Below are 23542 nucleotides of genomic sequence, written 5' to 3' on the forward strand. Positions count from 1 at the left end.
TTTTTTTATTAGGGACACCATTTTGCTCTGTCATTATACTTAATGGGACTTGAGCATACATGGATTTTGTTATACACAGGGGATCTTGGAACCAAACCCCAGCGTATAACAAGGATCCACTGTATATACTCAACCATATATACTCACTAATAGTGATGCCTGCTGGAAGTTTGTAAATTCTTTTTTTTGAATTGTTTTCCTTTACTTCATCCTTTACATCCTTCATTATATATACGTCAAGGGCAAGTTTTGGATGCCAAAATTATGTATTTTGATATGATCCATGGATAAGTTGAGGGTAAAATCTAGGCACATATAATGAAGGATGTAAAGGATGAAGTAAAGGAAAACAATTCCAATGTACTTACAAAATTCCGGCAGGCATCACTACAGTGCGCCCATGTCATACTCTGGAAGCCTCACCAAAAAGAGTGGTGCACAAGCCCCATTGCTTGAGTGGGGCTTGAGCATCTGTGTTTTTTCCCTAAGGGGAGGGAGGACTGTATTAGTGCATAACTATTCAATGTATTTTCCAGCGTATAAGACGACCCCCAACTTTTCCAGTTAAAATATAGATTTTGGGATATACTCACCGTATAAGACTACCCCTCTTCCAACGCACACCAAATAAAAATTAAAAAAACAGCAGATTTGATTTCAATCTGGTAATTTTAATTCAAATGCTTATGACATGCAGGTACTTAGCAGGAGACCTTGTTGTATACCAAGCCTGCTTGGACTGGTCAGCTCTCCCTGCCTGCCCAGCCCTCCCTGTCTCCAAGACTATCAGAGTGGTAGCTGCTTTCATACAATCGCCGCATACGGTGGGGATGCATCTGCGGCCATTTTTAAGCTCCCCCCACTATATGCGGTGACTGCAGACTCTCCAGTCTGGCTTGGAAGTTTCAGCACCTGCCCTATAAGACCCGGCGTGTAAGACGACCTCTGACTTTTGAGAAGATTTTCCTGGGTTAAAAAGTAGTCTTATATGCCAGAAAATACAGTAGTTAGGCATAACTAGAGGCTGGATGGATGGGAGAGTAGAAGTGGGTCAGTGCTTCTATGGCACATTAAACTCTTGCCTTTAACCATATATATATATATATATATATATATATATATATGCGTTAAATGCAGTGCTTACATTGGCCCGTGGATAAGTCGACTCAGTTTTTTTGGGTCAATATTTAAACCTAAATTTCTAGACTCTGAAACCCAGAGCAGGTGTGGGTTGAGGATAGTGGGTTGGAGAGAGAAGTTGGTGTGTTGGTTTGGTGAGTTTGGATAGTGTGGACTGTAAATATAAGTATATGTCAGAGCTTTTGTTATACGTATTGCAACTGGAAGATAAAAGCCTCCAAGGACTTTGAAAGAAGCCAACTGTGCCTGTGCCTTATTTCAGGTTGGTCAGTGCCTGGTTGCCAAATAGTGCACACTGGACTGTGCTCCTGCACAGTCCTGCTTGTGAGCTATTGTTGAGGTCAGGCACCTCAGACAATGCTGAATGTTGGCACCTCTGTTTGGGCCTAGTTTGTTTTTGTCACTGCACACCTGTGGTACACAGAGGAGAGCCAACAGTGAGGTATATGCCCTGAGAAATAGCCTCAAATGGTAGGGACAAGGACAACCCAGAGTAATTCTTTGCCAACCCACTTTTTCAGCTACTTTTCAAATATCCCTGTTTCTGTCTCTCTTCTCCTCTTCTCCTCTCCTCCTCCCACCTTCTTCCTTTCTTCTCAGCTTACTTCAAATAGTACAAACTGAGCCTAAGGTGTAAAAGTTGTTTGAAGTCAATCAATCAATGGTGAGGAGCAGAGAGGACAAGAGGATGAAATAATCTTGTCCTTCCCAGTAGCCTCAGGCAAAAGCAAACCGCTGCAGCCCCTCCAACTTGTCTGTTTTTCCTCATCAATACCTTTTTGCCATCTTGACCCCCCTCTGATGTGGCTTGGCCACTGTGTCTTGCTTTTTATCTATGAAATGTTGGAGGGTAAATCAGAGCCAGCATAAATCAGAGCCAGTGGTTTGAGCGTTGGACTGCAACTCTGGAGACTAGCGTTCAAATGCTGGCTTGGCTACAAAACCCAATGGGTGACCTTGGGCAGATCACACTCTCTCAGCTTCAAAGGAAGGCTTTGGCAAACGTCCTCCAAACAAATCTTGCCAAGAAACCTCCATGATAGGCTCACCTTAAGGTCACCATAAATGGGAAACAACTTGAAGGCACACAACAACAAACAACAATGTTAGTGGTGGTAGTGGTTGCATCTTACAGCTTGCACCAGTAGCAGCTAACCGAGTGCAAAGATAATAGTTTTTTGTGTTGTTTTTCAGGCTATGTGGCCATGTTCTAGAAGAATTTACTTCTCACGTTTTGCCAGCATCTGTGGATGGCATCTTCAGAGAAATGCCAGCCACAGATGAAGATGCCAGCCGCAGGTGATGGCGAAACGTCAGGAATAAACTCTTCTAGAACAGGGCCACATCGCCCCAAAAACCCACAAAAGACCATGGCTACTGGCCATGACTTCCAAAGATAACCTTGCTTGTTTCCCTTGCAGTCTCGCATCCTCAAACAGCAACCGGGCGAGAGAAATTTCCATGCCTTCTATCAGGTGAGTGAGTTTCCATTTCGGGACCTGGCATCCTCAGTTCCTGGAAGCACTCCTTGTTGTTCTTTTTGATACTCAGATTTGTCTGAATTTCTGCACCCTCTTAGGCTGCAAGGACAGACTTTGAAGGCATTTTGCTGCCTGAGATGGAACCGCACACTGTGGGTACATCCACACTGTAGAAACAATGCAGTTTGACACCACTTTGACTGCTGTGGCTCCATTTTGTAGGATCCTGGCATTTGTACTTTGGTGAGGCACCTGCACTCTTTGGCAGAGAAAGCTAAAGACCTGACAAAACTACAGATCACAGGCTTCCATAGGATGGAGCTACAGCACTTAAAGTGGTGTTGAACTGCATTATTTCAAGAGTGTAGAAGCATCCTGTGTTTGCTTCCTTCTGCCCTGTCCAAACAAAAGTGTATAGCATATAGCCTGGGAAAGTTACCTTTTTGAACAACAGCTCCCAGTATCCCCAGCCAACAGGACTAGTCTGGGAATTGTTGTCTAAAAAAGTAGCGTTTCCAAGCTCTGGAAACTAGGCAAGTCATTTTTTATGACAGTAATGCTGCACTGTCCACATTAATTGATTCCCTTTTTAATGGTCATGTTTTTAACAGCTTTTAATTTTACTGCTAATTTTATTTTATTTTTATATTTGTGAATGTAATGTGAATTTCTTAGCTTTATCTGTGTTACGTTCTACAAGCTGCCTTGAGTTCTGGACTGGGGGGAAAGGCGGACATCAACATGTAATATATAATAGATTATAATCTTGTCTAAGAGCTGTATAAAGAGAGCAATGCAAAGATAATGTTTAGTATTCTACACCCTAATATAATATAAATAATATAATTAAATGGTAGGATATAGTTCAATAATAAAAGGCAAAAATAAATAAAAACACAAATCCCTGCGCAAGCCACTCTCCATCCCTGGCAGTAAAAATACAATAGCAAATTAGGGAAGTGACAATGTGTGTCCCATTCAGAATGGCATTCAAACTCTTCCTGAGGCAGGTGCCTCATCTAATGGCCAAACTGATCTTTTCCTGCCTTTTTAAAAAACGTGCTGGGAGTAGCTGGTGAGGAAAGCTTTATCTGCCTTCTCCTTTTCTCTTCGTTTTGCTTTCTATGGATCCTCAGTAAAAGGGTCTGGAGGCAGCTGCTGTATTCCTTGCTGGTTGTAGGCAGGCACACAGAGCTACACAGAGCTGTTTGTTCATTGTTGTTGCTCCCCACCTCGATCCATGGAGAAGGGTGTGTAAGAAATTATTATTATTATTGCACTAAGATCAGTAAGAATCCTACTTTTTTCCAGCTCAAGCCATGGCAGTTAAAGCGGTGTCAACCCACATTAATTCTGCACAGCAGATGCAGCCTCGGTTTCATGCTTTTCCTTCTCTGTCACCTTGCATATTATGTTTATTTCCCCCAAAGTCATGACTTTGGAGTTTGGCTGAAGCAACTTGGACTATAAAGATGGACAACTCTTCTTTTTCACAGCTGCTTCTTGGAGCCTCGGATGCTTTGCTGGACTCCCTCCATTTGGGCAGGGATCCTGCAGCCTATCAGTTTACCAGAGAAGGAGCAAGCAATAATGTAAGTTTCACGCAGGTTAATAATGATTTTCCATTTCAAGGCTGGCTGTCAGTCTGGTGCTGCCCAAGTGGCCTCTCTGACTGTGCTGTTGGGGGATGATGGGGTCTGCACTCCAGGCCCCTACAGGGCATGAGCAATCTAATGGACATGCTCCTGTAAATTGCAATGGATGCAAACTGCAGGAAGAGAGATCCCACCTAAATGTTAGGAAGAACCTACTGACGGTCGGAGCTGCTTGACAGTGGAAGATGCTCCCTAAAAGTGTGGTGGAGTCTCTTTCTTTGGAGGTTTTTAAACAGAGACAAGGAGGGCTTGGATTGTGTATTCCTCAATTCATTGCTTGACTCCGTGGCTCAATGTCCTAGTCTCCGGAGCAGCAGAAAACAAGCTTGCTCCATCCTCAACCTGATCCCCATCAAATATTTAAACAGGGCTATCATATCACTTCTTAAACTTCTCTTCTCCAGCTAAACATGCCTGTTAGAAATCTGTGACAGTTTTGGGGTGTGTAGGATATGTGTGTATTTTGGGCCTTGGAAATGCTTAGAAGGAGCCAGTTGCTCCCATATCAGTGTGACATCTGCTCCTAGGTGTAGTCTGAATGTTAAGAGACCTAACTAAGGTCCTGAACCCTTCCCCAAAAATAGTTTCAGCACTTTGGGGTGTTTTTTTTTTTAATTGTTTCATTCAGAAAATAAAATATACAGTTTCATCCAGTTAATTTCAGTAAGGTGAATAAGTGTGTGTGTGTGTGTGTGTGTGTGTGTGTGTGTGTGTGTATATATATATATATATATATAAAATCCCAACGTACATTTTCATAGAGTATTGAGTTCCTCGGTTCCTCCAACATCAAGGCTCATGTCATCTTGTTATTTCCACAACATTTTTTAAAATCTATAATACAATTACAAAATTTTGATATAGTTTTCATAAAGCTTATTCCAAATGTTATGGTTCTTTCCTTATAAATATTTTGTATTCTAATCACTCTTTTATTCTTCCTGCACCTTTCTCCAACATTAATTTACAACATGTCATAATCGGGGACCATTTCTCCTCTACTACTTCCATATCCTTTTAGTTCATGGGACAGGTGAATTTATCAATTTCAACCATTTCCAATATCTTCATTATCCAATCATCCATCCTAGACATTTCCTGGCTCTTCCAATGTTGCGCCAATATCATTCTAGCTGCTGTTATTGTATATGTATGTATGTATGTATGATTCATGCTAATTTCACACACACACACACACACACACACACACCATTTTGAAAGAAAAGGATGATAGGGAGAACCTACCACCTTCCTCAAATTCAAGGAGTATTTATTATCTGAATATCAAAGAACTGTGGGTTTTCCTGATAGACGATTTTTGGAGAGAGAAGGAAAGAGATTAATGACTTTGTCTATGAATTTAAAACACTCCTCATTCCAATTGAATAGACTACGACCCAGCCATATATGCTTTGGAAGAATTTGGGCTTTTTGCAGTGTGTGTAAAAAACTACATAATTCTGCTGATAAAGGGTTTATGGTTTTTACCAGAGTATTCACAAGAATGCACATTACTGCACATGTGGCTGTCACATGGATTCGCATGGCTGTGCATTTTGGTAGAGGGAGGGTGAGTAGAAGCAAATTTGGGCAAGAGACTGATGAAAATTAAGCATCAATGTGCATTTGTGAAAATCCACAGCAATTCGCACACTCTCAGCACTCCATATCCACGGATTCAACCATCCATGGCTTGAAAAAGTTGCAAAAAGATATAAATTCCAGAAGGCAAACCTTGATTTTGCCATTTTATATAAGAAACACCATTTTACTATGCCATTGTATATAATGGGACTTGAGCATGCACAGATTTTGGTATCCATGGGGGTCCTAGAACCAAACCCCAATGGATACCAAGGGCCCAGGCTGTGATACACCAATGTGTAGACTAGGGCTGAGTTGGCTCTTGCAGTCTTGCAAAGCACCACTCTGTGGCACTGTTAATGACATTTTGAGACAGAACAGCTTGGCATTCCCATCTCGTTGTGGTGTCTGGAAATGCAATTCAAGACAGCAAATCCAGAAACATGTCCGAAAAGCAGCTTCGTGACTATGGCACTATCCACCTGTAGTCATGATGAAGAGGAGGTGCACTGCAAAGACAAGCAGAGTCCATTCAAATGAGGATAGGGAACAGGTGTGATGGGCTGGGAGAGCGATGAAGATGCATGTGCTTTTCAATTTAAGCAGTAGAATACATTTTTAAAAAGCTGCTGCTGCTTATGAATAATAGAGATGAGGAAGCTCAGCTCTGGGCCCCACAACAAACTCAAACTCCCAGAATTCCATAGCCTTGAGCCAGGGCAGTTAAAGCGGTGCCAAACCGGGTTATTTCTCCAGTGTGGATGCAGCCACAGAAGCCACCAGCCATCCATTGTGAGCAATTGCTTTGGCATCATCTCCTCCTGAGGTCTTCAGTTTGTGTAGACTGCATTCGGATGCTGAATGAGCGGACAGCATAGGCTAATGGATATGCTAGCTGGAGGATTTGGGGAACTGTAGTCCAGAACAGTAACATTTCCAGGCCATGGCTTAATTTCCAGGCCCCCAAAGAGCGTTTTTTGGCAATGGAAAAGTGTTATTATTCTAAACCTCACCGTGTTCTTACTTCTGTTTTCTCCTTTTGCCATTCTACATACCCTCTTTTTCTTATAACCTGATCCTTTAGTCCTTGGGCAGCGATAAAGCCAACTTCCAGGCGGTAGCAGATGCCATGAAGGTGATCGGTTTTACTTCGGAAGAAATGAACTCCGTGTACAAAATCCTGGCAGCCATCTTACATTTGGTAAATGGAGTTGGTCAACCAGCGCAGGACAAGACTGGGGGGGGGTTGCATGTCACCAAGGGAATAAAACTTGTCTGCAAGAATATTCAGGATAGAAAGAACATGTATTATTACAGTATTTATTCCTATACCCCCCAATATTTTATAGAGGGAAACCAAGGACACATGTGGCCAAGCAACATCAGTCTCTGATCAGGAAGGAAAAGACTATGAACAATGAAGATCATATGAGCTAGGCGAGGCTACAGCAGTTTGCTTTTGCCTGAGCCTCTTGGGAAGAGCAAGATTTATCCAGCAGGTTATAAAATGAGTGATGGATTGATCAGACTGAAAATCGAAAAGGGCTCCTGTACCTTTAAAGATTGTAGGTTTTGTTATTGTGTGGCATCAAGTCATTTCTGACTTACAGCAAACCTAAAGTGACCCCATCATGAGGTATTCTTGTCAAAATGTATTCAGAGGGGTTTTTCCTTTGCTTTCCTCTGAGGCTGAGAGAGTATGACTTGCCCATGGTCACCCATTGGGTTTCTGTGGCCAAGCCGGGATTTGAACCCTGGTCTCCAGAGTCTTAGTCCAAGACCCAAACCGCTACACAAAGCTGGCTCTTGAATGATGGTGTTGAAGAGGGGGATTTCAATAGGTGTTGCTTGTCACAGATAGCAAGTAGCACCTGCTGAAATTCCTTTTATAGAAGCATCAAAGGGGCAGCAACCCTCTCCAGTTTTTAATCTGGCAACCCTGAAGAAGGAGAGGGAGACTGAGGCCTCAGGAACATGGTGATCCTTTGAAGGGGAAGCCTTCCTTTGCCTCTCTATTGCTGATGTCTGATGGTTGTGTTTCTTCCACGGGATTTTCCCAGGGCAACGTGCGCTTTGCTGCTACAGGGGACAACATGGAGATAGAGAACGCGGAGTTGGTTTCCTGTCTTGCGGAGTTGACCTCGACAGAAGTGGAGAGCCTCCTGGACAGCCTCTTGTACCGGACGGTGGCTACCGGGGGAGGCGACGTCATCCAAAAAGGCCACAGCATCAATGAGGCCAGCTATGCCAGGGATGCCTGTGCCAAGGTAAGGTGGGGCAGTTGTTTGGAAATGGTCCAGACCCTTACGTTTGGCTTTCTCTATGTCAGTTCCATGCAAACATGGGATAGAAAGCTTTATTTTAGAAATGCATTTTCAGAGGGCATTTTTTGCTCTCCCCTGAAATCTCAGGCTTGCAACTTGGATATTTTGCTCCTGAACTTAACCCTGAGCCTGGATGCCCAGGTCTCAGCAGTGGCCAGGAGTGCATTTGCACAGCTAAAACTAGTGCTCCAACTGCACCCGTTCCTTGAGACATCAGATCTGGCTCTGGTGACACATGCCTTGAAAAATAATAATAATAATAATAATAATAATAATAATAATATTGAAGCAGGCTCACAGCAGAGTTTAAAAAATACAATTAAAACATTACAATATTATTACCACACAAGTTAAAACCACAGTTAAAAACATAAAACCAACAATCATGGGGTCAGATGCTCTCGTTCCGTACAGAAACAGTCTGTAATTCATAGCAGGTCAGGTGGGTATGCAGGTCAAAAACCCTCTCTCTTAACCGCCGTCCTGAAGGTTTCCAGGGATCTAGCAAGGCGGGTCTCCTCTGGGAGTCCATTCCATAGTCTGGGGGCAGCTATACTAAATGCTTCTGGGGAAGTAGAAACATATTTAGATGCTGGTACCTCTAACAATTTCTTCCCATTTGTTCTAAGAGCGTGGGGCGGATTGTATAGGGAGATGTGTTCCCGTAAATAACTCGGGCCCAAGCCATCCTGTTTGGACTACTGTAACACACTCTACATGGGGCTTCCCTTGGAAACGGTTTGGAAACTTCAGCAGGTTCAAAACATTGCAGCCAGAATGCTGACTGGGGCCAGTTATAGGAAGCATATACTGTAACTCTTTTGTTGAAACAGCTTCACCGGCTACTGATTTGTTTCCAGGCACAATTCAAAGTGCTGGCCATGACCTATAAAGCCCTATATGGCTTAGGTCCAGGCTATTTGAGAGAACGTTATCTCCCCATGTGAACCCGCTAGAGCCCTAAGATCTTCAGGAGAAGGCTTTATACTGTTTGATCTAGATGATTTTAATCGTTTCAAATTTTTTATTGTAAAGTCTTTAAAAGTGTTTTTATCTTGTGAACTGCCTCGAATCCCTTTCTGGGAGAAAGGTGGCATAGAAATTAAATGAATAAATTTGGAGTTGTAAAACTCAGGCTAAAAGCCATCATAGCCGTCTTCATGTCTTTTCCCTTCAGGCCATCTATGAGCGCCTTTTCTGTTGGATTGTGGCCCGGATCAATACCGTCATTGAGGTGAAGAACTATGATCCTCGCATCCACGGCAAGAATACTGTGATCGGGGTCTTGGATATCTATGGCTTTGAGATTTTTGACAATAACAGGTAGGACAGCATTTGCCCAGAGCAAGTGGCAGGTGGTAGTGGGGCTATTTGTTGGGATGTTGTACACTTGACCTCTTCTACCCACAGATCTTTTATCCATGTATTCAACCATCGACAGCTTGAAAATATTCAAAGATAGACAGACAGACAGACATAAAAATTCCAAAAAGCAAACCTTGATTTGGTTATTTTACCTAAGGGACACCATTTCACGATGCCGTTGTATTTGACTGGCCATGAGTTTCCGTGGATTTTGGTGTCCACAGGGGTTCCTGGAAAGACACTCCAGCAGGAACTGGGAATCCTCTGTATTTATCTTTTTTAAAGTTTTGTATGTCTTTGATATGATTTTGTATTGTTTTATGTGGCGATTTTAATTGTTTTTAATTTTTATTGTGAAGGTTTTTTAATTGACTCTCTTTGGGAACTACCTTGAGTTAAAATACTGTATAAAATTATCTTCAGGCTATGTGTATAAGATGTATATGAAACATAAATGAATTTCGTGTTTACACTTGGGTCCCATCTCATTATGTACACATATGGAAATACAGGTATTCCACAATCCAAAATCCAAAACACTTCTGGTCCCAAGCATTTCAGAAAAGCGATACTAAGGCCCAGTACAAACCTCCCCAAAAGGGTGGCCTGTTTGCCTGTGGAGGGATGCTGCAGCAGCCAAACTGCCCAGCGTCCCTCTGCCCCCAAAAAGAACCTGGAAAAACCGAGTTCTTTTTAGGATGGTGCACACACATCATGGATGCACCATTGGTACACTCGTGATGTGACGCACAGCGACATTTATATGCTGCATGTCGCTTACAGCAAGATGGCGGCCTCCATGTGGACGGCAGGCCGCCATTAGGCCGCCGCCGTGGTGTGCTAGGGTTCCGGTTGCTGCATGCTGCAGAACCCTAGTATCGGTGGTGGCACACCACTTTTGGCCCGTCTGTCCTGGGCCTTAGCCTATATAGCAGTTTTATACCACTTCAACTACAATGACTGCTCCTTGTCAAAATCTAAAATTTGTAGTTTATTGAAATTTTAATCATTCTTCAGTAGTGGAGCATTCTAGTTATCTCTGAAAACTACAGATCCCAAAGTTCCATAGCATGGATAACCTGGTCTCCCAGAGTCATAGCTCAATACTGAAATGACCACAGCACACTGACTCAGCTGAGGACCACATGCAGGGTGTCCAGATGTCCTCCTTTCCCAAGACATGTCCTACATTTCAACTTTCTGTCCACAAGGAATTTCACATTTTGAAAGTTTGAGCATGACCAAGAAGCATGAAATTACATTTATATTAGTGCTTTTAGCTTTTATTTTGTAATGCCCGACATTTTTCTTGAATGTCCTACATTTTGCGGTGCCTTGTCCTCCTTTGCAATAATGACATCTGGTCAACCTGGACACATGGGGCTGAGCCATAGGTTGCTCTCCTTGACAGCTTCTTCCCAGAATATCTGGGAGAGATATTGGCAGTTGCTTTCCAGAATATCTGCTCTTTTAAAACAGAAATAAACCTATAACCTTCCTTCTGCAAAGCTAGTTCTCAACTCCTGAGCTGTGGTTCATGCACTGAAAGAAGAGAGGGCTTGAGTGTAAGATTGGCCCTTGCCCTGTTGGATATAGACTGAATCCTGCGTTTTCCCTCTGCCCTTCCTTTGCAGCTTTGAGCAGTTCTGCATCAACTACTGCAACGAGAAGCTTCAGCAACTGTTCATCGAGTTGATCCTGCAGCAGGAACAAGAGGAGTACCAAAGAGAGGGCATCGAGTGGCAGCATGTAAGTTGGGGCATTGCCTGGCAAGGGACTGGGCAGCGATGGTGGCCACCCAGGATAGCAGGGAAAGCCTGGATATCCAAAAGGAGCAATGGCACTACTCAGGAATACTTGGCTGGTGCCAAGGAGGTACTCCTCTCTGACTCATCCATCATAATGTGCATAAGGACAGACCCAGTTAATTCTTTGCTGTCCCATTTTCTCAATTGCTTTTAAAGTGTCCCAGTTTCTCTCTCCTCCTCCCACTTTTCCTCCTTCATCCTCAGCTTAGTTTAGCTGCTGCAAATTTAAGTTCAAAGTGCAAAAGTAGTTTCCACTCAGTTAACTTAGCATGGGAGAGAGGAGGAGATGGAGCAGAACCTTGCCCTTCCCTGGAGGCTAAGGCAAGAGCAAAGTGCTGCAACCTCTTCAAGTTTGCTTGTTCTTTGTCATTAATAACTTTTGCCACCTTGACCACAATCTGGTGTTGCTTGACCACATGTGTTCCAGTTTTCATCTGTGATATGTTGGAGGGTATGTTTCTGAGTATTTGACTACAGCTCTGGATACCAAGGTTCAGATGCCCACTTGGCTGTGGAAACCTACTGGGTGACTTTTGGCAAGTTGAACTCTCTCAGCCTCAGAGGAGGACAAAGGCAAAAGCCCCTCTGAACAAATCATGCTGAGAAAGCCCTGTGATAGGGTTGCCTTAGGGTCGCTATAAGTCGGAAATGATTTGAAGGCACATGGCAACAACAATGTACATCTGAGCTCTGGAAGTTCACCCGCACTTATCAGGACCCCTTTGGGACTTTTCCATCCGGGTGCCAGAGAAGGTGGTGAGATTTTGCTTCACCACTATCTTGCTGGTCACACCTCTGTCTCATCCTTGACAGATTGAATATTTCAACAACCAAATCATTGTGGACTTGGTGGAAGAAGCACACAAAGGCGTGATCGCCATCCTGGACGAGGCCTGTTTGACTGTGGGGAATGTCACGGATGCCCTATTTCTGGAGTCTATGAACGGCAGGCTGGGCAAGCACCCCCACTATGCCAGCCGGAAGGTAACAAGGACATTGCCTGGAAGCAGGCAGTGTAAACACATTCCCTGAAGCCTCATCCGTACAGGTATCCATTCACACTAGTCAGTTATAGCTGTATGATTCCATTTCAGCTGCCATGGCAAATTCCTACATAACCCTGGGATTTGCCATTTAGGGAGGGGGAATTGGAACTCCCAGCCAGAGAGCTCAGATCAGGAACCCTGAAACTGCTTTAAGGTTGTGAGGAGAACCTGTATTAGCAGAGGTCTTCCTAGAGTGAGAACAGATGCGCATTACAGCTGTGTTTGCTCCTGTGTTCCCAGGTCAACCCCACTGACAAGTCCCTGGAGTTTGGTCGTGACTTCCAGATCAAGCATTACGCAGGAGACGTCACGTATGTCTTGCCCTGACTGGATGGCTGTGTTTTCCTCCACAGTGGCCTTTAGGGTGCTAGAAGCTTCCTCATTCCCACCCATTTTCTACCTATATGCACACTGCAAACTCTTTCCTCCTCTGACTGCAAATACCTATGATACCCCAAAGGAGGTGTTTTCATGTAAGGAGATCCAGAAATTGCCAGGGACAGTGGCAGTTATTTTCCTTTATTAGTCACTAAAACTATCTCCAACAGAACCGGGACTTGAGGCAGTTAAACAGATGCAGTCCAAAGCACCTTGTGGGCACCAGATTGCAGAAGGCTGCTCCCAGGTCAAGACAGCCAGATTGGTTTTAGTGATCTAAGCCTTGGATGAAGACTCTGGAGGCCAGGGTTCGAATCCCTACTCAGCCATGAAACCCACTGGCCAAGTCAGAGTCTCTCAACCTCAGAGGAAGGCCAAAGTAAACTCCCTCTGAAAAAAACCAAGAAAAACCCATGCTTAGGGTCACCATAAGTCAGAATCAACATGAAGGCACACAACAACAAATCCCAGGCCATATCTGTAGATCCTTCTAGCCCAGCTTCATCCCTGCCTTGCTCTCGCACCCAGGACCAACTGGAAGGATTGAACTTGGGAACTTCTATGAGCAAACCAGTATCCACAAGGGCTTAGGGAGGGGGATTCTGGAAGTTGTCAACACAAAACAGCCCATTCTTCAGAGTTTTTTCAGTATGGCAGGTAGTTTAGTGGGTGCTGATGTTTCAGGGATATGATAAGAACTGGATGAGTAAAACCACAGGGTTGAAAACTCATCCAAATCTGTGTTTCAGGTATTCTGTGGAAGGGTTTTTGGACAAGAACAAGGATACCCTCTTCCAGGACTTCAAGAGACTGATGTATAACAGGTAGGTGGTTTCCAACCAGGGGCATGCAATGGACCCTTAATAGGGGGCATGGGTGTTTGAATGACAATTGGCACTGATACTTAATGCATAAGGTTTAATGACATCACCATTTAACACATAGGGCTTAATGGCGTCTTTAAGGCTGCATCAACAATGGAGAAATAACCCGGTTTGGCATGACTTTAACTGCCCTGGCTCATGGCTATGGAATTCTGGAAGTTGGAGTTTGCTGTGGGCCCGGAGCAGAGCGGAGCTGAAGGAAGGAAGGCCCCACAGCATACTCCAACTCCCAGAATTCCATAGCCTTGAGGTAGAGCAGTTAAATCGATTGATGCATCCTAGGTCTCAGGCTTTGGCCTGGAAAGCTCAAGTCCTGGGGTGACCCTGGGGTGGCCGTTTTCTTTAACCCCCTCCCTCTCTTTCAGCACAGACCCCGTCCTCCAGGAGATGTGGCCTGAGGGCAAGCAGAGCATCAACAAAGTGACCAAGCGGCCACTGACCGCTGCCAGCCTCTTCAAGAACTCCATTGTCGCTCTGGTGGAAAACCTGGCCTGCAAGGTAGCGAGTTTGACACACAATGGTAGCAGTGTCAGAGCTCCGGGTGGCCGGCCCTGGGAGACCAGGGGGCCACATTAGCCCTCAGGAGACCTTAGGGGGTCTCAGCCCTCTATGAAGAATAATTTTTTACTCAAAACGCCCCCAAACAACCTTCAGAAGATGTTGGTGGTGGGTGGTCCATAAGACACTCTCCGCCTCAGAGGCAGACAGAAAGCAACCCCCCTCGGAAGAAATCTTGCCAAGAAAACCCTGTGTTTTTAGGGCCTCATAAGTCAGAAACGACTCAAAGGCACACAACAAAAGTCCCAGTTATGTGGCAACTGCACTTAAAGGGTATTTGGAGGAGACTTCTGGAGAACCCAGAGGCTCATGACATGGTATGACCCTTCCAGGGTTAGCCATGCTGGCCATAGAGCAAAGTACACTAGGGCCATCCAGTCCAACCCCCTGCCATGCAGGAAATCCAAATCAAAGCATCCCCGACAGATGGCCATCCAGCCTCCGTTTGAAGACCTCCAAGGAGGGAGACTCCACTACACTTTGAGGGAGTGTGTTCCACTGTTGAACAGCCCTTACTGTCAGGAAGTTCCTCCTAATGTTCAGGTGGAATCTCTTTTCCTGTAGCTTGCATCCATTGTTCCAGGTCCTGTTCTCTGGAGCAGCAGAAAACAAGCTTGCTCCCTCCTCAATATGAAATCCCTTCAAATATTTAAACAGAGCTATCATATCACCTCTTAACCTTCTTTTCTCCAGGCTAAACATCCCCAGCTCCCTAAGGCGTTCCTCATAGGGCAAGGTTTCCAGACCCTTCACCATTTTAGTCGCCCTCCTTTGGACACACTCCAGTTATCATTGTCCTTTTTGAATTGTGGCGCCCAGAACTGGACACAGTATTCCAGGTGGAGCCTGACCAGAGCAGAATATAGTGGCACTATTACTTCCCTTGATCTAGACATTATACTTCTATTGATGCAGCCTAAAATTGCATTGGCCTTGTTAGCTGCCTCATGGCATTGTTGGTACTGGGAGATTCAGTCCAGGAAACCAAATCTGAATTCCATTTGGTATGTCTAGTGAATTGTGGGAAACGTAGTTTAGAGAGAGAGAGAGAATATAATAACATCTACAAAATTTACAAAAGGTATTTTTCTCCCCAAACAACCAAAATGCACAAAATACATCATGAAAGCTTCTTCGTCAGGCAAAGCTGTTAAAAATCATCCAAGAGATGTTCTTTTTAAAAAATGACGATGTTAGCCACAGGGCTGCATTTTCTCAAGGTGTAATTCGAGTATTCTGTGTTGAGACCATGTGGAGAGATATCTATGCAAGCTTAGGGAGAAAAACCATTCCAAAAATCCAGGAGATAAAATTTGAATTCAGTTAGCACAGGGTGACCAAGTGCGCTCCTTTCCCAGGACACGCCCGGCATTTATGCCTCCTCTCAAAGAGGAATTCCAAAAGGTCCTCCATTTTGAGCATGAATGTACATTGATATGAGTGTGCTTAGCTTTCCTATGGTCATCTCCTCATTTTTTCTGGAATGTCCTACATTTTAAAGTGCCTTGTTTTCCTTTGCACTTAGGACCTCTGCTCACCCTGGTTAGCAATACAAAAGTACTTCCTCTGAGAGAGAGAGAGAGAGAGAGTATCTTGCCTTTCCCCTGGGACAGGATGTGTTAATTAGTTAATTAACTAGCTAACTAATTTCCTCAAACACTCACCGTCCCACATTTGGACTACGTGTCCGACACTTCTACCTCTCTGCACTGTCTGCCCTCATTCCGTGGCTGGTGGGTCCCAAGTGTCCCGTGCCAAAAGTCGGTCACTGGAGGACCTCATCTGCCCTCATGATGGCTGGCGAGGACCAGTGCCCAGAAAGAACGAGAGGACTGGATGTTGGCTCTCATTGCTCTGGTTGGGTCCCTGGTCCCAGCAGGCGCCGAGGCGGCTAAATTTAGATGCCTCTGGAAAACAGAGCAGCCGGGAGGGAAGAGTCCAGATGGTGCCCTGTGTCTCTACTGGTGCTCTAAAAAGAAACAGATTGTGGTTATTGATTACATCTGGGCCTTGCGGTTCCTCCAGGGAGCTCTGGGCCAGTGCCAAGCCTTTCTGGGCTGCTCTGTCCCATTTTCCCCATCCCTTGGTTTTCATCCTGATACCGCTCCTGGGCAGTTCTGGCTTAGGCCAGGAACACAGCTGAGAGACATGCTTTTTTTGGACGAAAAGCCCGCACATCCTCCAACCCAGCTCCTGATCTACCTTCTTGTTGTTGTTGTTGCTGTTGTTGTGTGCCCTCAACTCATTTCCAACTTATGGCAACCCTAAGGCGGTTAGGGTTTCCTTGGCAAGACTTCTTCAGAGGTTTGCCATTGCCACTGTTGTTGTTGTGCGCCTTCAAGTCATTTTTGGCTTAAGGCAAGCCTATCATGGGATTTTCTTGGCAAGCTTTGTTCATAGGAGATTCCCTGAGGTTGAGAGCATGCGACTTGCCCAAAGACACCAGTGGGCTTCATGGCTGACTTGGGAATCAAACCCTGGTCTCCTGATTGTAGTCCGATATTTAAACCACTACACTGCGCTATCTTGTTCTTATTACGTAGTTATGGATTTACTTAGCTAGCTTCTTCCTTCCCTCCCAGCTTTGCAGTGCCAGAACTTACCTCTACTCTGCTCTGCACTCTACCCAACCTTTTGACTTGACACAATTAAATTAAATATAAGCAAGTGGGCTAGATTAAATTGTTCTTATCCTGTGTCTCTAAGTCAGTGAAAGGAAGGGTTTTATAGGTCATCACCAGCATTTTGAATTGTATTCTGAAATGTACTGCTAGCCAGTGAATTGTTCAACAGGGAATTACAGTCCGAATCCACAGATTTTTTTTATCCATGGATTAAAGAATCCACGGTTTGAAAATATTTTTAAAAATGTATACATTGCAAAAAGCAAATTTTCTTTTTTCCATTTTATATAAGGGACACCATTTTACTAAGCCATTGTATTTAACGTGACTTGAGCCTCCACAGATTTTGTTATCCACAGGGCATCCTAGAACCAAGCTCCAGCAGATATCAAGGGCCCACTTTATATGATCCTATATCCAAGTACAAGGTCACCTTTGAGGGAGGAGCGTCCCCACCCCAGGGCTAACCTGTCTGTCTCCTCCTTCCGTTCCCCAACAGGAGCCCTACTACGTCCGTTGCATCAAACCAAATGACCAGAAGTCCCCCTTGTTCTTTGATGTGGAACGCTGCCGCCATCAAGTCTCCTACCTGGGTCTGCTGGAGAATGTCCGCGTCCGGAGAGCCGGCTTTGCCTACAGGCAACCTTATGACCGCTTTCTGCTCCGGTAGGCATGCCTCCAGGCTCCACAGCTGGCGACAGTTTGTCCTTTTTGGGGAGACCCATATGAAAGGGACCCTTAGGTGACCAAAATAAGCCACTGAGCACCACATATATGCAACCACCTCCCAAGTCCCTACCAGTCAATGTCAGTTTGTGGCTTCCATTGCAATTGGGTGGCGAAGGCACACTGGGATTCAACCTGATCTATAAATGGAGGCTGATTCTGCACGGCAGAATTAATGCAGTTTGATACTGCTATGGCACCAAAGTTCTTTGACAGAGAAGGCTAACTATTTCATAAAACTACAAATCCCAGGACTCCGTAGCATTAAGCCATCATAGTCAAAGCAGTGTCAAACAGCGTTATTTCTGCAACGCAAATGGAACCAAAGATTCCAAAGTGCTGAGCCCTATATCAGTTCAACACCTGTTAGATAGTGCCAGTGAAGTTTAGACTAAAACCCAGAGCAGATTCAACATTCCTACTGAGATAGGAACCACCAGCTGCCACCAATGTCCATTTAGGAGAATACAAAACAGATTTTTAAAAACCCCAGCCTTGTTTATTTCATGTGCTATGTTTCTTCCAATATTAAAGTTCCTCACCTTGACTTCCGAGTGTCCACTGATGGTACACACACTACCAATTAAAACCCCAAGATTTCAGTCACAGCAATAAATATTATTCCTGATAATACCACTGCAATTTTTGAAAAATGTATATTCATTGTGTTTTACAATCACCATCGCTCTGAAAGGTGCACTAAAGGCAAGGGATTTGCCAATGTCATTACAATTTTCCAGTACTAATGAGATTCAAGGTCTTTTTGTTGTTGGCATGTGTTTACTCCCAACAATATTGCCACAATTCCTATTATGTTTTTGAAAGGCATACCATTAATGATAAATGTACGTTGGAAGCCAGTTTGAATGGGAAAAAAGCTCTTGAATCAATAGGAACATGCTAAGTCATCACTTATGTAATTGATTTAATAGCTAGGCTCCAGCTGAGACTAATAATTGCATTTAGGACAGAGGTGGGAAATGTCTGACTCTCCAGGTGTTAAAACTGCAGTTCCCAGCATTCTTCACCAGTAGCAATGCTGTCTGGAGGCTGATGGGCTTTACAGTTCAGTATGATTTTCACCCTAGATTTATGGCATAATAACAGAATGCCTAGAAGCTAAATACCCTAAAAGTCATCAGATCCCATCTGATCTTGGAAGCTAAGCAGAGTCAGCCTAGATTGGGAACCCCCCCCCCCCATTAATATGAGGCACTGTAGGCTTTATTTTAGAGGAAGGAACTGGTAAAACCACCTCTAAGTATTCCTTGCCAAAGAAACCCCTATGAAATGAGGGTGCCATATGTCGACAGGCAACTTGAGGGCACCTATACACACATACAACAAAATGCCTGCAAACAGATAAAGATATTTCTCAATAAAATGGATGGGCTTTATTTCCTTGGCATGGTAGGATCTAGCATCTGTCAAAAGGCCTGGGACTGAAAATATAAAAGGATGAAAACCGGATAATACTAACCAGTCAAAAAATCCAATGTTGACTTTGCAAATGTCTTGAAAGAAAAGGCCTGGAATCTTATCTTTTAAAGAAGATACCTAGAAATTGGAGGAGAAATATTTAGAAGTACAGGTTGAATATCCCTTATCTGGAGTTTCAAAACCCAAAGTATTCCAAAATCCAGAATTATTTGAGCAGCAACACATGTTTTGTTGTAAGTACCTGTCAGAGTTGACAATATTGGTCTCCGTGGACTAAGGGTCTGACTGAATTCGAAGCGGATTCCTTGGTTTACACCTGTCTGAGGCTCTGTCTCAAGTGACTGGTTCCTCCCTTGTGACCCCAGGTATAAGATGACCTGTGAGTACACCTGGCCCCACCACCTCATGGCCACCGACCGCGAGGCCACGCAGGTCTTGATAGAGCAGCACGGCTTCCAGGACGATGTTGCCTATGGACACACCAAAATCTTCATCCGCACGCCCAGGACGCTTTTCTCTCTGGAGCAGGCGCGGGCGCAGTTGATCCCCATAATTGTGTTGCTGCTGCAGAAGGTACACAAAAAGATGCTAGTGTCCCATGTAAGCTTATAGCACAGGGTGACAGTGTAGGGGGAGGAAGATGTAGTCCAAAAAGGACTGTTCCCAAGCTAAGCAGTATCTTGGATCTGTGTCTACAGCCGGCCCTCCAGCATTTCACAGATGAAAACGGGATGCATGTAGCCAAGCAGAAATTATTAATGTGGGTGGGAAAAATTATGAACACAATCTAGAAGAGGCTTTACAAGTCTGCTTTTGAGGGAGACTACTGGGAAGGGAGGGATTCTGTACCCCTTTCTCCTCTTCCCTCTATTGAACCAGTTGAGTGCAAACTACTCTTCCATTTTGAACTCATTTTGCAGCAAGTGAATAAAAGGAAACCAAAGGGGGAAATGTGGGAAGAGGAAGAAGAAACTGGGACATTTTTAAAGCAACTGGAAAAAAAAAAGATGACAAAGGATTAATCAGGAATGTCCCTGCCAGAGCTGGACAGTTGAAGGGCTTGCTATAGTATAGATCAAGGATGGGCAAAAAGCAGCTCTAGGACTGATGTGGCCTTCAAGACTCTTTATTCTAGCCTCCATAAGAGCATAAATTATGTGAATCCCCCCTTTTAATAAGTTACAAAGAGGCTTTGCGCTGTTAATATTTTTAAAAAGCAGCTCTTTGAAAACCAGAAGAGGACTTGGGCCACTTTTGTGGGTGTTGCTTGTTATGGGCACTTGGCAATCCTTGGGTCCCCCAGAGATATGTGGCCCCTGGAGCACCCCTGCTGTAGGCCTTAGAAGCATGGATAAAGGAGCAATGGGGTAATGGGGTGTTGCAAATTGGTTCTATTTATTTGCTATAATTTTTTGGCACATGTCTGCCCCATCTGTTTGGCCCAGGCCTGGAGGGGTGCCCTGGCCCGTAAGCGCTGCCGGTACCTGCGGGCCATCTACACCATCATGGTTTACTACAAGCGCCACAAGGTGAAGGCTTACCTCCAAGAGCTTGTCCAGCGCTTCCAGGACGTGCGCAGCATGGCTGACTATGGCAAGAGCGTGGCTTGGCCGGAGCCCCCTGCTGTGCTGGCACATTTCCAAGAAAACAGCAAGCTCATTTTCCGCAGGTAAGAGTGGCAGAGGTCCGGTGGGCATGGGGCAGGCAGGAAGATTGTGGGACCAGAGTTGGTGAAAGCACTGCTAAATGGGCTGGGCGGAAGGGCTCTAGAAATGATGTAAGTGGGCAAATGAGGGCATTGCCCACATAAATAAGGACAGAGCAACTGTGTTGGTGAAGGAAGCTGTCAGCCAGATGACCATTCCCAAATAAGCTGTCCCCTGCCCTGAAAGTCTGGGAGATAAACATGCAAATCAACATTTAGAAATCTGTGTGAAAACAATATACTGTATATACTCGACTATAAGTTGACTTCATGTATAAGTTGAGGACAGGTTTTGGGTCCAAAATTATAGATTTTGATATGACCCTTGGATAAGTCAAGCGTAAAACCTAGGGGCATGTAACCAAAGATCTAAGGGATGAAACAAAGGAAAGCAATGCCAAAGAACTTTCAAAATCCCATCAGACGTATCTGTTTGTGCTCACGCTAAGGCTGGCTGGATGAGAGAATAGAAGGGAACCAATGCTTCCAGGATAGATTATGCTCTGACCTTTCACCAGGGGATGGTTCCCCTTTTGTTTATAATAGTTAAAGCATTATAGATACTGAAAATGGACTGAACATGGGCCTACAAGTGATGATTTTTCATCCTGCTTTCTGTTGTACTTAGTAATTAAAGCCCCCCTGGTTTGGGATTGCTCTGAGGCTCCAACCATCTTAACAAAGCCTTGGAGATCCTGGAGTCTGGTCCGCTGTGTTGCAATGGCAAATACGTAGCATCCAAGGGATGGGATTTCAGCTGGGCCAGATAACTCTCTTTGCGTCTCTTGGGTTCTTCTGCAGGTGGAGAGCCAGGCAGATTGTGAAGAACATCCCTCCATCCGATATGGACCAGATCAAGGCCAAAGTGGCTGCTCTCGAGGTCTTGCAAGGCTTACGGAAAGACTGGGGCTGCTGCCGGAACTGGTGCCGAAACTATTTAGTGTTGGTGAGCATTTTCACTGAGGATATCAGGGCACCTCCAGATTGGTTTACAGGAATGTGAGTACAGTACAACCCCCATATCTTTGGGGGATTTGTTCCCAGGATTACGGTAGAAAAGTGAAACAATCAGGAATCAGGACAATCGGGAAGACGGGTCAGGAGGAAGAATAGAACAATCCTTTTTTTGCAGCTCTTCCTCCAGTATTCAAAGTGTTCTGGAGGAATTTGCTGTGCAGAAAAAAACCCAAAGATCACTATGTTTTGTGCAGGAACTTGGGTTTTTGAGCAAAAAAAATCCATGCATTTTTCTACACATAAATATTATCCAGAACATTTCAGCATTCTCAAACGGAGAGGCATAAGCTGCACATAAATACTTATTTTCTCCTGCAACAGGGAGAAAACTACTATTTTTCCTTGCAAGCAAGGATGGAATAATCAAGGATTTATGTCCTAAAACACACATGTAAAAAGCCTATCTTTTCCAATATAGCAAAGCTGCAGGCCTTCTTTTAAAGGCTAATCACTGTTTCCAGAATCTTCCAGCGGCTGTACAGGTTGAGTCTCCATTATCCAAAGTACTTGTGACCAGAGGTATTTTGGGGATTTTTTTTTGTATTTTAGAATACTTGTATTTGCATATATGCACATAATGAGGTATTTTGGAAATGGGATCCAAGTCTAAATTTTAAAATATTGTGTATAAATATTGTGTATAAATAAAACAATCATTTATGTTTTATATGTACCTTATACACATTGGCGCAAAACACACTGCAAAAATAATCCAGTTTGAGACTGCTTTAAATGCCCTGGCTCAGAGCTAGGGTATCCTGGGAATTGTAGTTTATTGTGCCACCAGAGCTCTCTGATAGAGAAAACAAAAAGTCTCACACAACTAGAGTCCCCAGCATTGAACCAGGGCAGTTAAAGCGGTCTCAAACTGGATTATTTCTGCAGTGTGTTTTGGACCATAGTCTGAAGGTTATTTTATATACACAATGTTTTAAAATGATTTTTGTGCATGCAACCAGGTTTGTGTACATGGAACCACCAGAAAGCAAAGGTGCCAACATCTCAGCCACGATTTTGGATTTTGGCCTAGTTCAGGTTTCGGAATTCTGGATAAGGGAGACTCAACCTGTTAATATTCTCCTTTTTCTCCAAATAAGCTTTCTTCAGAGAAGCTGTGGCAGAATTTAGGGCCACAAAAACAACTGAGGGCCACCATACAGCTGCGGATGGGGAAATAGGGCTTGCTAGAGTTCACTTTCTTGCGTGTCTTTTATAGAGACACAGGAGGACAGAGGCACTGTCTTGTGCTCCAGTTCTGGGCCAGAGAAAGCATCTCTCTTGCCTTCTCCCTGCCTTTCCCCTGAGCAGTTTTTGGGATGCTGCGGAGTAGAACTCAGTTTCCATAGTAACTGTCAGAGCTGTGTTTAAAGCCCAATTCGGCATCTTCCTCCTCCTCCTCCTTTCTTGCTCATCTGTTCCACCTGCGCTCCCTTCTCCCCCACATGCATCCATCCCTCCTTCCCCTTTCTTCCCTGCCTCCTCCTTGTCTCACCTGAAGCAACCCTTCTCCTTTCAAGCTCAGAAGACCTTTCCATTTCAGCATTTTCCTTGCTCATTACCTGTCATCAGCAAAGGAGCGTCCACAGCATGGATGCAAGGCTTGCGCACGACTCAGCGTGTCACAGCCACATAGACGGGGTGCTTTGCCACCACGCTCCCATGCCATCCTCATGATAAATAATACTAATAATAACCACTCGCAATGAGAGCATTCTTACTTCCTTGGCTTTCAGGGCCTTTCCAAGGCAAGACTTTGAGAGCAGGACTGTAGCAAGACGATTTTCTTTGATGGCGGGCAGCAACGAAA

General features: G+C 44.4%; 1 protein-coding gene across 1 annotated transcript in view; it reads left to right on the top strand.

Moving 5' to 3' along the window:
- Positions 1–23542, top strand: part of LOC121932843 (unconventional myosin-Ig-like) — a 59906-nt gene that overhangs the window by 5977 nt on the left and 30387 nt on the right. Inside the window, exons 3-16 of the mRNA XM_042471855.1 lie at positions 2562–2615; positions 4118–4213; positions 6945–7061; positions 7921–8127; positions 9362–9507; positions 11184–11298; positions 12171–12341; positions 12644–12714; positions 13531–13605; positions 14031–14163; positions 17347–17513; positions 19379–19586; positions 20459–20682; positions 21520–21717. Coding sequence (XP_042327789.1) covers positions 2562–2615; positions 4118–4213; positions 6945–7061; positions 7921–8127; positions 9362–9507; positions 11184–11298; positions 12171–12341; positions 12644–12714; positions 13531–13605; positions 14031–14163; positions 17347–17513; positions 19379–19586; positions 20459–20682; positions 21520–21717 — 1982 coding nt within the window. The remainder of the gene's footprint in view (positions 1–2561; positions 2616–4117; positions 4214–6944; positions 7062–7920; positions 8128–9361; positions 9508–11183; positions 11299–12170; positions 12342–12643; positions 12715–13530; positions 13606–14030; positions 14164–17346; positions 17514–19378; positions 19587–20458; positions 20683–21519; positions 21718–23542) is intronic.

The sequence above is a fragment of the Sceloporus undulatus genome, chromosome 6 (genome assembly GCF_019175285.1).
Source record: "Sceloporus undulatus isolate JIND9_A2432 ecotype Alabama chromosome 6, SceUnd_v1.1, whole genome shotgun sequence".
NCBI classification, from domain to species: Eukaryota; Metazoa; Chordata; class Lepidosauria; order Squamata; family Phrynosomatidae; genus Sceloporus; species Sceloporus undulatus.